We start from the raw sequence: 13,698 nt of genomic DNA on the forward strand, positions 1-13,698 counted from the left end.
TTTCATATTTTAGCTCCCATTTTTTACCTCTTTATAAAGCTTATGAGTATATACTTTTCCATGTTCAATCATTTATTATTCTTATTTTATTTCCATGTAGGATTTATTTCCTAGCATGTTATTAATTACATTATTGGGTTCACAGAAATATGGGTATATATATTATAGTATATTATGAAGGACCTATAGAGGAGACCATTGATAAAGGTAATTTATATTTTTATTCAATAGTTCATACTCCTTGGTATGTGAGTCTTCATCTATTACTTACAGCAGTTTATTTCATACACACTTTGTAAATGATTGAGTTAACATTTCACTTATTAATATTATTTATATACCTCATTTTATATTACAGATCACTTCCATCCTCTTTCTTATTTTGTACATTGGAAGTAAATTCATATAAGCATTTGTCCATCATGTGAGCCTAACAAAGGAAGATTACCAATTAAAATAGAAATAGAATTTTTCACTGAAAAGGAGTACCTACCCGGGAATTTTTCCTGCCTCATCAAACTGAAGATTTATGGGTCAAAATTTAAATGCATTAAGTTATAAAGGTATTGTAAGTAGTCTGGAATATACAAAGTCAATTGCTGATAAATATCATTAAACATTATTTAATACTCAATGTGCCAGACTTTTCTTGGGTGAGTCTGTGTCTTATGAAATCCTTTTAATAGGAATTAGATAGTGGCATTTAGACAAGATAGCTTGGAAACTGTTTTGGTCTGTGAGGTTCAAGATTAAATAATACTACTGAATCAAGACTAAACTAGGCATAATGAGTCCATTTAATGTTTCCCAAAGTATAATAAAATCAGGGCAGTTTTTTATGGAGGTCCAGTAACAGTCTGTAATTACAGCATTAGTGATCCCTAATTACCTCCATCAGTTTAGGTGGAGAGAATAGAGAAGCTTTTAGAATAATTGAACCCCAAAATGTAATTACGTACCAACAGATAAGCATAAAAACAAATTGTAAGCTAGAAATTTTCCAAATAAAAATTAGGGTTTTATTTTTGATTCTTTAATCAGTACATTACATTTGACATAGTATCAAATTATACACTATGCTTAGGCACACTACCATATGCTTTCACCCAGAGATGCATTTTCTTTAGCTGTAAGAATTGAAAAGATTATACGTGAACTTCATTTCAATAAAATTGCTGCAATCTGAATGATAGACTCAGCTAAATATCAATAAGAGCCTTTGAGTGACTTAGGTTCAACATGTGATTATACAGGTTTTCTGTGTTCTATTTTTATGATTCCATTGTATGGATGCGTTTGCATATATATACATCCTGTATAGAAGCACTCCATTTTTAATTTAATTTTAATTATATCTATTCATTACAAGAGAAAGGACAATGGTTATGTTTAACACAAATGTAAGTTTATTTAGCTAATAGCTGCTTCGTTATCAGAAGCTGTCAACATGACAATGTGGCACTGGCTGAAAGACAGATAAGTGACACAATCACTGCTGGTCTGTCCCCTTCACGTTCAAGGTACTGGCTGTACTTCCTGAGGAGCAGTTCACAATGCGTTGGTAGCAAAATTCACTGTGACACTTTAGAGGAGACAGATGTCTGGTCCAGTGTGTATGCATTATGAGGGAGACATTCTTTTCCCTGCTTGTAAAAACATTGCTGTCGCCAGAGCCGCTCTCCCATGTAAATGCTGGCATTAGGCAGAACTCCACACTGAATCCTGCCAATCTCGCAGGTGATGTTGCAGGACAGTGAAGGGTATTTTCACACACACTAGCAATTTGACTTTAGTGTTTTCATCAGTTGTCTCAAGGCTAATGGATATGTGGATTGCTATATTGCAGCTGAAAATTGGATAATTACTACATTATACTATAGAAAGCATGTTTGCAAATGTTCTGTCGACATTGTTAAGTATATGTCTTAAAAAAAGATAAAAAGACCTAAATAAAGAAATAATATAAAAATAAAACCAATGTCAAACATATACTTCCTGGATTAAACTTTGAATTACCCCAGTGAAAGAAATAGCAGGGTAGAGGGTTCTCATATCTAACTAAACATACTATTGCACAGCATGCAGTGGAAGGAAATGATTGAGCCAACAGCAGCACCAGGAGACAAAGAGCATTGCCAGGTGGCTCTGACCGTGTGCCCTTGATGGGGCAGGTGAGATGTTGGTGGGAGGAGTCAGTGTGGGAGTTCACGTTTCCGCAGTTGGTATCCTTTTATTCTCAGTAAATGTATAGAAAACCTGGACTCTGACCTTTAAAATTAGTATAAAATTATTGTACCTTTTTCCCCACCATTAATGAAGCTGATGCCCAAACTAATCCCCTTGCTAGTCACAAACAGTGTGGCTTTAAGATTCATTTGCCATAGAATTGATTGCTCATCAGATGGTTACGCTGAGGTCATGGAGTCTAGATGTGTTTTGCTAGAAAAATCTTGACTCTTGACTTATGTCAGTGTTTTTGATAAGAACACTGGCAGTAGAAAAATATGATGAAGGACATTTAGATCTACTAAATTATATTTTAAACATTTTTAAAATAATGGAAAATTTAAAAATATATACAAATGTAGAGAAAATAGTGTACTGAACTCTCCATTTTTTCCAGTTTAAACAACAATCAGGTCTTGGCCAAATTTGTTTCATCCAAATACAAAATCAACTGCCCCTTCATTGAGACTTTAAAGTAAATCCAGAGATCCTGCTGTTTAATGTTTCAGTGTATATTTATTAAAGATAAAGTTTATATTTTATCATGGCCATAATAACAATATTCTTCCTAATGTTTTCTTTTGTTGTTAGTTATTATTCACATTACCATGCCTTTCTCTTAAATGTTATTTATGTTTACAGTTAATTTGTCGACTCATGATTAAAATAAAGTTCATAGGTAACAAGTAACTTTCATTTTTAAGCTTTTTATTAAAATATGTGTATAAAAGTACAAAACTCATAGATGCATAACTGAAGACATTTTCAGAAAATGAGAGCAACGAAATAATTAGTGACCAAAATATTAACAAGTATTAACAAGGTGCTATGTTCAGTAGCCAAAACAGTAGTATCTCATTAAGTCCAAAATTCTTTCCCCTTCCAGTTACTACCACTGAAAGAATTACCAGTATCCTGGTCTTTAATCAAAATAGTTTTCCTGAGTTTTAACATTTATATAATTGGGGTAAATGAAATAGTGAGTGTATTTGAGTTTCACTAAAATCCATTATTCTCTCTGATAATATAAGCAATCAATGGAGTTCACATATATAGAATATAAACTAAAAAAATGTAGTTTAGATGTGTTCTCTATGGATATGATTTTTCTTACTATCTTTGGGAGTTCTCATGTATAGTCTTTTAGAAATGTTTAATACCTGTCTTTATATTAATGTTTGAAGCATACTCTGATACTTCGTGGTGTTTTATAGAAACAGATATGTGACCTTGAATGCCAGATCACAACAAGAGTAGGGAAATCCAAATGTCTGTGTTTCACATTTCTTCAAGCCGAGATGAGAGGCTTGTGCAAGTCGGAGACTATGGTGCTTAAAAGAGACACAGACAAAAGCCAAATATAAATATATATATTTATATATAAATTATATATATATAAATTATATATATATATAAAATTTTAGAAAATAGCTTCTAAATAGCAAAATAGCTAATCTGAAGAGAGTTTAAATGGGTTGAGGGACTGGAAGTTTGAAAATAAAAAGGGGAGGGGAAATAAATGTTAAGTGTTTAAACAGATACTAGGCAGATAAATAGTGATCAGTTAATCTGTCTTTACTGAGAGAACAGAGAGATGGGGAGGGAGAGAGAATGAATCTATATTGCATCCTGTGAGATGACATTACGTGTTATAGAAAATATCCTACCCCGGGCATGGCTGTCTCCTCCTGAGAGACATGGAAACACTTCACGTAGACCTGCAGCTTCACCAACTACAGACACACACACATGCCCTGTGATGTGCAGGGCGATTTCCAGCCTTGTGGCGTTTTTCCCCCAGAATGCTCTTCCCCAAAAGAAGGCTGATAAAGGAGTGAAGGCGATGAAGCTTAATTTTACTGGAGGATGAAGGAAAGGCATTGAAAAAGATTTGCTTTCTTTATTTAAGAAAATTATTTTGCAGTTCACATTCAAAATGTTTTTCAGATTAGTTTCAGGTGTACAGAATAGTGGAAAGACATTTATATAGGTTACCAAGTGTTGCCTTTGATGACTCAAGTGTCTGCCTGGCATCACACATAGTTATTACAGTATTAACTATGTTCCCCCATGGTGCACTTCACATCCACAAGCCTATTGTGTAACTAACAATTAGTACTTTCTTAACCTCATCTCTCATAAAACCTTGGTTTTTATGTATTTCTTTCCTCTCCTGTTTTTATGTAGATGAGTTATTTTTCTTATTTGTAGTTTTGAAAAGAAAAATGTTTTTTTTTTAACCCTTATCCTCCACCCCACCACACACATTGAAGTGGATGATAAAATGTCCAGGAATGAAAATTAAGAACTTGCAGTTTTAGAAGACATTTTTGGGAAATGCATAGAATGCACAATATAAATATGAAATTGCCTATTTTATATATATATATATATATATATACACACACATATATATGTGTGCACGCGTATGTATATATATAATCTGTTTTATATGCGTGTGTATATATAATGTGGGTATATTATATATATTAACACATATAAAACAGATCTTTTTCTATTAAAAGTATAGATTACAACTTGAAGGTTTAATACTTCATACATATGACAATATTTACAAAAGGAAGACAGATGATAATAGATTTAAAAAGCTTAATTTTGTTTGACAAATATTGAAACTACCTCTCACTAAGCTGGCTTATCTTTCTTATGATAAAAATGTTCTTCTTTTGTTATATTATCTTCTGTGGAATCTTAAGACAAATTTTTGGTTTTTCTTAGATTCTGTGAAATGGCTCACAAGTAATACATGAAATAGCCATTATTAATGATTCAAGGTCACTTTGTCTACTCTCCTTCAACCTAACAGTAGCCCATGCTTTCTTACTTGGTTTGAAGGACATAAGAAGCAGGCTATGTATGATTATTAAGTTTTGGTTGAAATTTTGGAGAGTAAGTTAAAATGTAGTTAGCATTAGCTTGGTAATGTGAATGTATGAATTAATCTGCATTAATCCACACAGCTAAAATATGATAAAAGGAAAAATGATCATTAGCTAAACATCAATGTTAAATGTAATAATAGTATTATACTACTGAGGACCCATTTTATAGGTGTGAGCTGAAATAAGACAGAGCAAAGGCACAAATTTCATGAATATACAACCAGTGTTAGAAAGTGATAGTTACTCTCTTTAATCAAGGATCATGAAATAAGTCTTATGAACTCAGGATAGGATAAGAATTTTAGCAGATATACTAACATTTTATGATTCTATAAATATACTTAATTTTATATAGGCAGAGGACTTGTTTGATATTACAAAACACAGAAATGCCTTTTGTTGATAAGCTGGAGTGAAGACAAACTTCTGTACTTCAATTAAACTAAGGATTTAAAAAATCTATATCTTCAAATTATGTTTAATTTATATTATGAAATAGTGTGGAGATAATTATTTTTCAAATTATAATAGCAAAATATTCTTGTTTCAGAATTTTCAGTTCCTGATTTGCAATCAGAAATGAGGTAGTATGTTTCAATTCTATAAAAATCCATCACTATCAAGCACCATTTATGCTTTTAACCTAAAGTTATATTTTTAAAACTGTTTAAACTATACCTATCTTGTTTAACTGACTCAAAAATATTGTCTTATTGAAGTTCCTGGAAAGGTAATTGTTTTTAATGTAGGCTTACATTAGAATTTTTTAAGGGGCTACCCGAGAGTGAAAAATTTAATTTTTATCTCTCATACTTCTTCAGCTCGAGTCCGAGACCAAAATCCTTGAGAACTTAAATTGCTTGGTTTGTAGAAATACTTCATAGATTTTATGTGTCCATGATACCTATAAAACGTGTACTAAGATCTCTAATATGAAAGAACATTACCTTGCCTTTAAATAAACATATTTAAGGTAGTTTACAAAGGGCATATTACACTACTTTTATGTTAATTTTAAATTTACATTCTTTTTTACTCTTTCAAGTTTTACACAATTCAGTAACTTTCTAATTTTAGAGTGATATCCTATCAATAGACCCTATTATTTCTAGTGCTATTATTTACCACAGAGCCGTGACATGGCAACTTAGAACTGTGAAAAAGCTTTTAACCCGCTGCTTTGGGTGGGTGCACCCTCGCCACTGACGAAAGCAGGGTGGACCCCATTCAGGAACACTTACTGTAAAGCAAGGACAGCAGTCTTCTGCAGTGTTGTATGCCCTAGAACTTGGTTATGTAAATGTTCTCAAGGTGAACTGTATAGGAAAATAATTATGGCTGATGAACTCATCACAGACTGATGTGAAAATAAGATCAATATCTTAATTTACAGTACAGATATAATAACTGAATCAACTGAAATACTCTTGAGAGATATCCACAAGAAAATGAGAAATGCTATGAGAATGCTGGTTGAGCATATAAAGGGCATGAGATCAGCTTCATTATTAGTGATCACACGTATCCTCATGCATCTTCATGTAACTTAGGGATTTTGTATCTCCTGAACAGATCAAAATACTCCAATCAAGTCACCTCAGTGTCACCTGCTCTGGGCTGTCAGAGAAATGTGCAAAAGCATTTTTAATTACTTTTAATACCTCCTGCCTCAAACCACCATCCCTCCTTTGAGATTATTTTGAAAAGTATATAAGTAAGTCATATTACCGGCATATTACAGACCTAGTGAAAATTATTACAGAACTAGTGAGAATTATCACCTCCTTTTAGGATATGCATGAAGCACAACCTTCCTACTTAGTTTGATTGTGGTGTCCTCAGTAAATACTTGGAAAATACTGTAGTCATTATTTTCAGGATAGGTTTTTCTAAGCATCACTAGTTTATCCACTTTGACTTTATGATAGCTTGGAGTTTGTAATTTCAGAGGAGGTTACCACAAGCTTCCTTTCAGACTTATAACTGACTACAGAATTGCAGGAGTGGGTTTTCCTGCCGTCCTCATGCCGGAGAAAGGACGTGGTACAGTTAAGACAGTCTGCCATGATCCATTCATTCATGTGCACCTAGGTCATCTCTCTAACTGTCCTTTAGCTCGTTTTCCTCACCTTTGACATACATCCTCCAAAGCTCATTGTGGAGATTAAATTATTTAACATCTCTAAATCCGTGAGTCCCAAAGGAGGCACTCCGTAAGTATTCAAGGCAACCATATATTCAGTTAAAATTGGAACAATGACATCAGCCTGATATGGAGAAAATTAAAATTCCAAGCTTAGATAGAACTAATCATGCTCTCTTTTTCTCATAGAAAAAAATCAGACTCCCAATGTTCTTTTTACAATATATCACTATTTCACATCTGATGTATATGTATTTTCACATAATACATATGTTTCAAAAGTACAGTATCCTTATTTCCCTTTTTGATCCATTAAACCAATGGAATGGATACAATACAATCATTGGTATAAAGCCCAGAAATACTGCTTTATTTGTTGCATGATGATATTAGTCACAAAGTGTAATATTAAATTTTTAATGCACATTCTTATTATTTTATTTCTGCACTTACAATGAATGAAGATACTTGAGTACGTACAATAAGCAGCAAAAGTAGGTAATCAGATAAAAATACTTTTCTTAAAGAACAGATTTTATTTCAATAGAGAAAGATGATTGCAGAAAAATTAAAAACATAATATTTCTTCAGACCAACCTCTAAAAAGGGATTCAATTTGACTTAACCTATATTTTGACAATGTACTAACCCATTAATGTAAATTTTGGCCTTACAGGGGATATTGTTACTCCAAAGAATTCTGATACCTCTGAGGTATAGGTGCCCTAAAATCATCACACAAAATAAATGAAAATACTCTGTGAGTGTAGAAAATTAGGTTATTCTCTAAGATATCTCAGTTATCTGTCTTCCATACATAGGTATTTGAACACAAGGATGGTCAGAGATTTTCTTGCTTCCTTTTTATTCATTTAAAACTTATTATCTGATATTTAATTGTTTTGGTCGGCCTTAAATTTTTATTTCTGTTTCTTTGTCTTTCAAAGTCAGATAAAACTGGGAAATGATGCCATAAGCCCTTTAAGAAATGCCTAAAAAACTGCCCAAACTTTACTTTCTGTTAATGTTCATTTACTAGGCTCTCTGTGCAATTCTGATGATTTTTTGATTTTGTGTGTTTTCTATGTTTTGCCTTCCATATTAGTTTTGCATTTATATCACTATTTTGCCTTAAAAAAAAGGACAACTAAGTTCCAGTGCCTAAATGCATTTAAGCAGTATTCATTGTGATTTCTGTTTATTATTATGTCTCATGAAAACAAAAACTTCACATTTTATAAAATGATGAAATTTCCTGTTTTTAATAGTATTGTTTGCAAACTGTGAAAGAAATGAAATTTTAAGAGATTGTTTTTTAATTTAACATAGATGTGAATGAAATTACAATGTATTTTTTAGCTTTTTATAAATATTTTTATTGGGTGCCTACTATATCCCAGGTATATTTTTTATAGTTTCCCATTTAATATTCACAACAATTTATCCTGGCAGTTATTGGTATTTGCATTTATAGATGAGAAATCTAAGTTTAGAAAATTTAGGATGCATAGCTAATAAGTGATAGAATTGAGATATAAACCTACTTCTCGTTCTACTGCCATATAGCTATTAAAATGGTGATTGTATTATTTTATATCCTGCTATCTTATATTAACATAACGTGATAGAATTATCATCTTTACTTTTTTGTTATTATTACATTTATTGGGGTGACATCGGTTAGTAAGATTAAATAGGTTTGAAGGGCAAATTTCTATGATACATGGCCCACATACTGAATTGTGTGCCCACTGCCAAAGTGGTCTTCCATCGCCACATGCCAACTGTGCTTAGCATTTTTCTCTCTTCTCAAATATGCTGGTTTTCAATGATTCCATGCTGTTTTAAGTCTCTTATTCTGTGAACAAGATACTTACCTTATTGGAACAAACTGTCTTTGGTTATCTTTGAGAAAGACCCAGCAGTGGGCAATTGAGGTAGGATTTGTAGAATTATACTTTGGAGCCAATGCCAGAGAACCACTGCGTGGTTCTGACCAACAGAGACCCAGAGCACCCTAGGAGGACAACCTTGTATAAGCAGAAGTGCGGGGTTAGAGAGCAAGTTAACACGGGGAAAAGCAAAAGCTAGGTTGTCAAAACTGTAAAATAAATCCAAGGGAAATAGTGGAACTTAAGGTTTGAAAGTTATGTTTTGGATACATTAAGACATTTTAAATAATACCAACAGCGATGGTAATACCAACAGCAATAGTAGTTAATAACTATTAAAATTTGTTATGAATCTGGCACTAATTTAAGAGCTTTCCAAATACTAATCCATTTAAACCTTACAATAACCAAATGCAATAGGTGTCTTACTATCTGCATTTACAGATTATAGAATTAAGAAACAAAGATGTCCAGTAACTTGCCCATCGTCTCATGGTTGGTACTGGGAGAGCCAAGCTTTTTACTTGAGGCCATCAGATTCCAGACCACGCATTTTTAACCCATTCACTACTTGAATCTCAGGCTTAGAAATTGGACACTATTCAGAAGGAGGTCCAGTAAGGATTTGTTGTGTAGGGTTATATTTTCATTTTTGTTTTACTAGCAGAGTATTATTGCAATTGTTAAGGTTTGTGATCATGAAGGCCTGGTATAGAATGAAAATGAAAGGATTCCTATTGGAGAAATTTTGGGAAAAAATTCTATAGTATTAGAATTTCGAGTGCAGAGAAAGCAGTTTTCGAGACTGGTGCTTAGACCTCGAGACTGGATGGCTGAGAGAAGATAGCATCCCCAGTACCTCGGCACTGCGGCTACTGCTGCTAAAATTCATGTGGGGGAGGGGATCGATTTCAAAAGAAAAAAGTGTGTTTTCTTCTTTAAATTAAGAATTTGGAAAGGGAAAAGACTTGAGGAAAGATAACTGAAAATGCTATTAGATTAGATGGATAGATGGTAGATTAGATAGATAGATAGATAGATAGATAGATAGATAGATAGATAGATAGATAGATAGATAGCAGGGGTGATTTATTTTGGGATACAAAAGCCTTGGTCATAGGTGCTTGACCCTTAGTCATTTCAGTTGTGCTATTTTAAATATTGGAATTAAAACTGTCCCAGGGTCTTCACCATTTCTTTGAGTTTCAGATCAGATGTTTCTAGGATGGCATGTACTTGTAAGCATCTATCTCTCTATGAAAGAATTCATAGGAAAGCAGCATTTTATTTTTTTAAAAAGATTCAGTTTCACAGTTACATGAACTTAGTATTAGTCTATGATCATTATCTGCCTTATTTTCTTCATTAAAATTATGTGGAAATATTTTATGTTTTTCTGTAGGTTCTTAACGTTTATTGCTGCTGACACTGGCAGAGGCTTGAGACGGAGATAGAATTCCCTGAGCAGTTCATTTCACCACTTTTGTTTTCTTTCTCAATTATCCACAGAATTGAGTTACCAGCCACGAACACCCAGTCATTTTGACTACAGAATGTTTTGTTACATTTGGAAGACTTAGGGTGATGAAATGCACACTCTTTCCAGATATATGAAGTGTAAACCCTGCCACTTGGCTCTGTGAACAGACACACATACATTTTCATTTGTGTTCCCCTAACCCAGTCTTTTCTGCCTAATTCACCAAAATTAGTGAAGACCGCTCTCCCTCTCCTTTTGCTTCAGCTTTTTTTTTTTTTTGGCAGGGGGGGGACAAATAATTAGAGCATTTGTTTGTATTTATAAACACTTGGCTTCAGTATTCTCTTTAAAATTTGTGAGAGTTCTATTGTAACCACAATAATGTTCACATTTTTACTAACTTCAATTTTTTTTAATATTTAAAATATGCCTACATTTTTTCTTTTTATCAGTCAATGATTGTTGGCTTCTTGACACACCATTATTTCCAGGCCTTCATACTTTGACACAGTCTAAATTTCCCTCTAGAATGTTCCCTTCTTTAAAAACTACTGCCCACCACACCTGCTTGACAGTCTCTTACTCCTCAATCAAGATTTCAAGTCCTTTTACTTTTAATGAGAATCCTTCCCTGAAAAACAGATGGGTTCATTCTTCTGGTGATTTCTCATAGATTTTATACATAGTTGCTATTTTAAAATATCTTGTAAAACAATTGTTTGTCCACTGGATTTTTAAGGCTTTTAGAGCAGAATCTATGTATATTCATTTTAGAGTCTCAAGCCCCAGAGCTTTGTCTGGGTCAAAGTAAACACCCATAAATGCTTATAGACCACACCAATCAATCAGTAAAGGAAGCCTCCAGAAACCAAGTGCATTTTTTTGTCTCTTTGGTAATCTAGGCATCTTCCCAATTTTTATAGATTAATATTCTCTGAATGACACAGCAAAATAACCCCTGAACCTAACCATTGCTACTCCTAACACACTCTCTCCTGATTTTACCAGCTTCCAATCTGTCAGGATTTTCACGTTACTTGTATTCTGGCCATGGCTATGTTCCTTCTTTTGTTCTCTTCTGACTGATCAATTTCTTTTTAACAACTCCTTAAGCCTCTTGTTTCACTATCATCAACTGCTAATTTCACCAAACTATTTCTCTTAAATAATCTGTCCCATAGACTTCAGAAACATATGTAGACATTAAGTAAATATAAGGTATTCTTAACCATGAACACCAAAGAGAATCCACTGTGGTTACTGATTATGGTCAGGGGACTGTTATAGGGGTAACCAGAGCTAGAGGCGGTTTATCTGCCTTTTCTTCAGGGTTCTGGGATTTTCGCATAACAGTTTTTGTGTTGGGTATTTTCACTCATGATTATTCGATAAGTTATTTTCAACATTTTCTCAGACACTATGTTGTGTGTGTGCGTGTGTTTAGGGCATCTGTTAAATGTCTCAGCTCCTTTTTTAAAAAACAGTGATACAACATTTTGATTTTCTTGTTGAGAACTTTATTATAGGTTGTTTTGTGTTTTGTTATATTTTAATAATGATACAGATCTTTTGTCTGTAAAAGTACATTGTCAGTGTTATTTTACCAGAATCTCCTACTGGCTCCAAAAAGCTGATTACTTAAAATTGGAACATTTTCCTAGATTTTTTGGTGATTTTTTTATAGCTGCTTAATGTATAACATGACTAATACTTTTATCTCATTGTGTGGTTAAATATTTACAGGGATTAAGACAAACCCCAATCAAACACAAAGTATAAAGTTCTGGAACTTACTATAACTATTTAAGGATTTAAATCTTCCAATTAATTAGAACATAACTAAAATGATTTTAAACCTTAACAAGCATGACATAATCTTATTTCAATAATTAAGCATTTTTGTGATGGTTTTTAGGGATGAATTTGATTCACTGCTTATCAGTTTTTAAATCTCTAATTATCTAATAGATTAAATTGAAAGGGTAAGAGGGTTCTAGGAAATACCTAAAAATGTATGTGTAGGGTTAGATTTCAGAATAAATCACTTAAAATTATTTAAAGCCTTGAAATTCAGTAGCCTTGCATTTTTTTAAAGAGGCATATCTTGTTAGAATCTTAGATACCAACTTAAAGGAATGTATTCTTTGTCATTATTAAAGTAATATGTACTTGGGTGAATTGTTTTCAAAAGAAATTTCAAGGCTACTGAAATTTCAAGTTATGCAAAGAAGGAATACTTTATCTAATTACTTACATTTATTTCATAAGAGCAAAGATTTCACTCCAAACAAGGTTAAACTTTTAAATAATTTAAATAACAAGCATGTATTCATTTATGATAATTAAACAGTCATTGAATAAAAATGTAGATTTTAGATAACAATTTTATTTATCTCCTTTTAAATTCTGACACTTTACTTTTAAATATTTTTGTTGGAAATACATACACGATTTATTACGTGAACTATAGTGTTAAAATAATTAGAACATACAATGCCACGTTTTTCTAGAAAACTCGGTAGAACATTTGGCTCAGTGGTAACGAACGTGTCTCCTGCAGTGTCCTGAAGCAGTGCCGTGGGGACAGACATTCCGGTTTTCACAAACACAGAACATGACACCTAAATAGTGCATGGGGCATATGTATACCTAATGAATTAGTCATCATTTGTCTGAAATTCACATGTAACTGAGCATCCTGTGTGTTACCTGGTAGCCCTGTCAAGGTGGTCCTGAAGCCGAGCAGTCTCAGGGTTCCTAGCCTGCGTTAGTGCCGTGGTGTTTTTCTCCACGCAGAAAAGCAGTGGTCAGCTGTTACTCCTCAGCATGCCAGCCTATCGACCCCACTCCGATCCTGCAATTCCTGTTTTTAATCTGCTGTTCATGCTGACAGAGACGTGAGTGAATTATGTTAGGGGAAACCAGACCATCAAGTATAGTACATGAATAGCCATGCTTTTACATCCAGAGTCTAAGCTGTGTGCAGTGTGTGTGTCCTTTTTGACAATAAACTTGTTTAAATTGTGTTACAAGTATTTTATTTATCCACCAGGA

The 13,698-nt window shown here is 33.2% G+C and overlaps 1 protein-coding gene across 3 annotated transcripts in view; it reads left to right on the top strand.

Annotated features, from left to right (window-relative positions):
* Window positions 1-13,698, top strand: part of PCDH10 (protocadherin 10) — a 38,958-nt gene that overhangs the window by 19,656 nt on the left and 5,604 nt on the right. Inside the window, exon 5 of one of the 3 annotated variants that reach the window (XM_053658155.1) lies at window positions 359-533. The exons of the other annotated variants lie outside the window; for them this stretch is intronic. Within the exon in view, the coding sequence (XP_053514130.1) occupies window positions 359-399 (41 nt within the window). The 3' untranslated portion in view covers window positions 400-533. Of the gene's footprint in view, window positions 1-358; window positions 534-13,698 lie in introns of those variants that run through there. 3 annotated transcript variants of the gene reach the window in all.

Source organism: Artibeus jamaicensis, unplaced genomic scaffold, assembly GCF_021234435.1.
Source record: "Artibeus jamaicensis isolate MK-2021 breed Jamaican fruit bat unplaced genomic scaffold, CSHL_Jam_final scaffold_537, whole genome shotgun sequence".
NCBI classification, from domain to species: domain Eukaryota; kingdom Metazoa; phylum Chordata; class Mammalia; order Chiroptera; family Phyllostomidae; genus Artibeus; species Artibeus jamaicensis.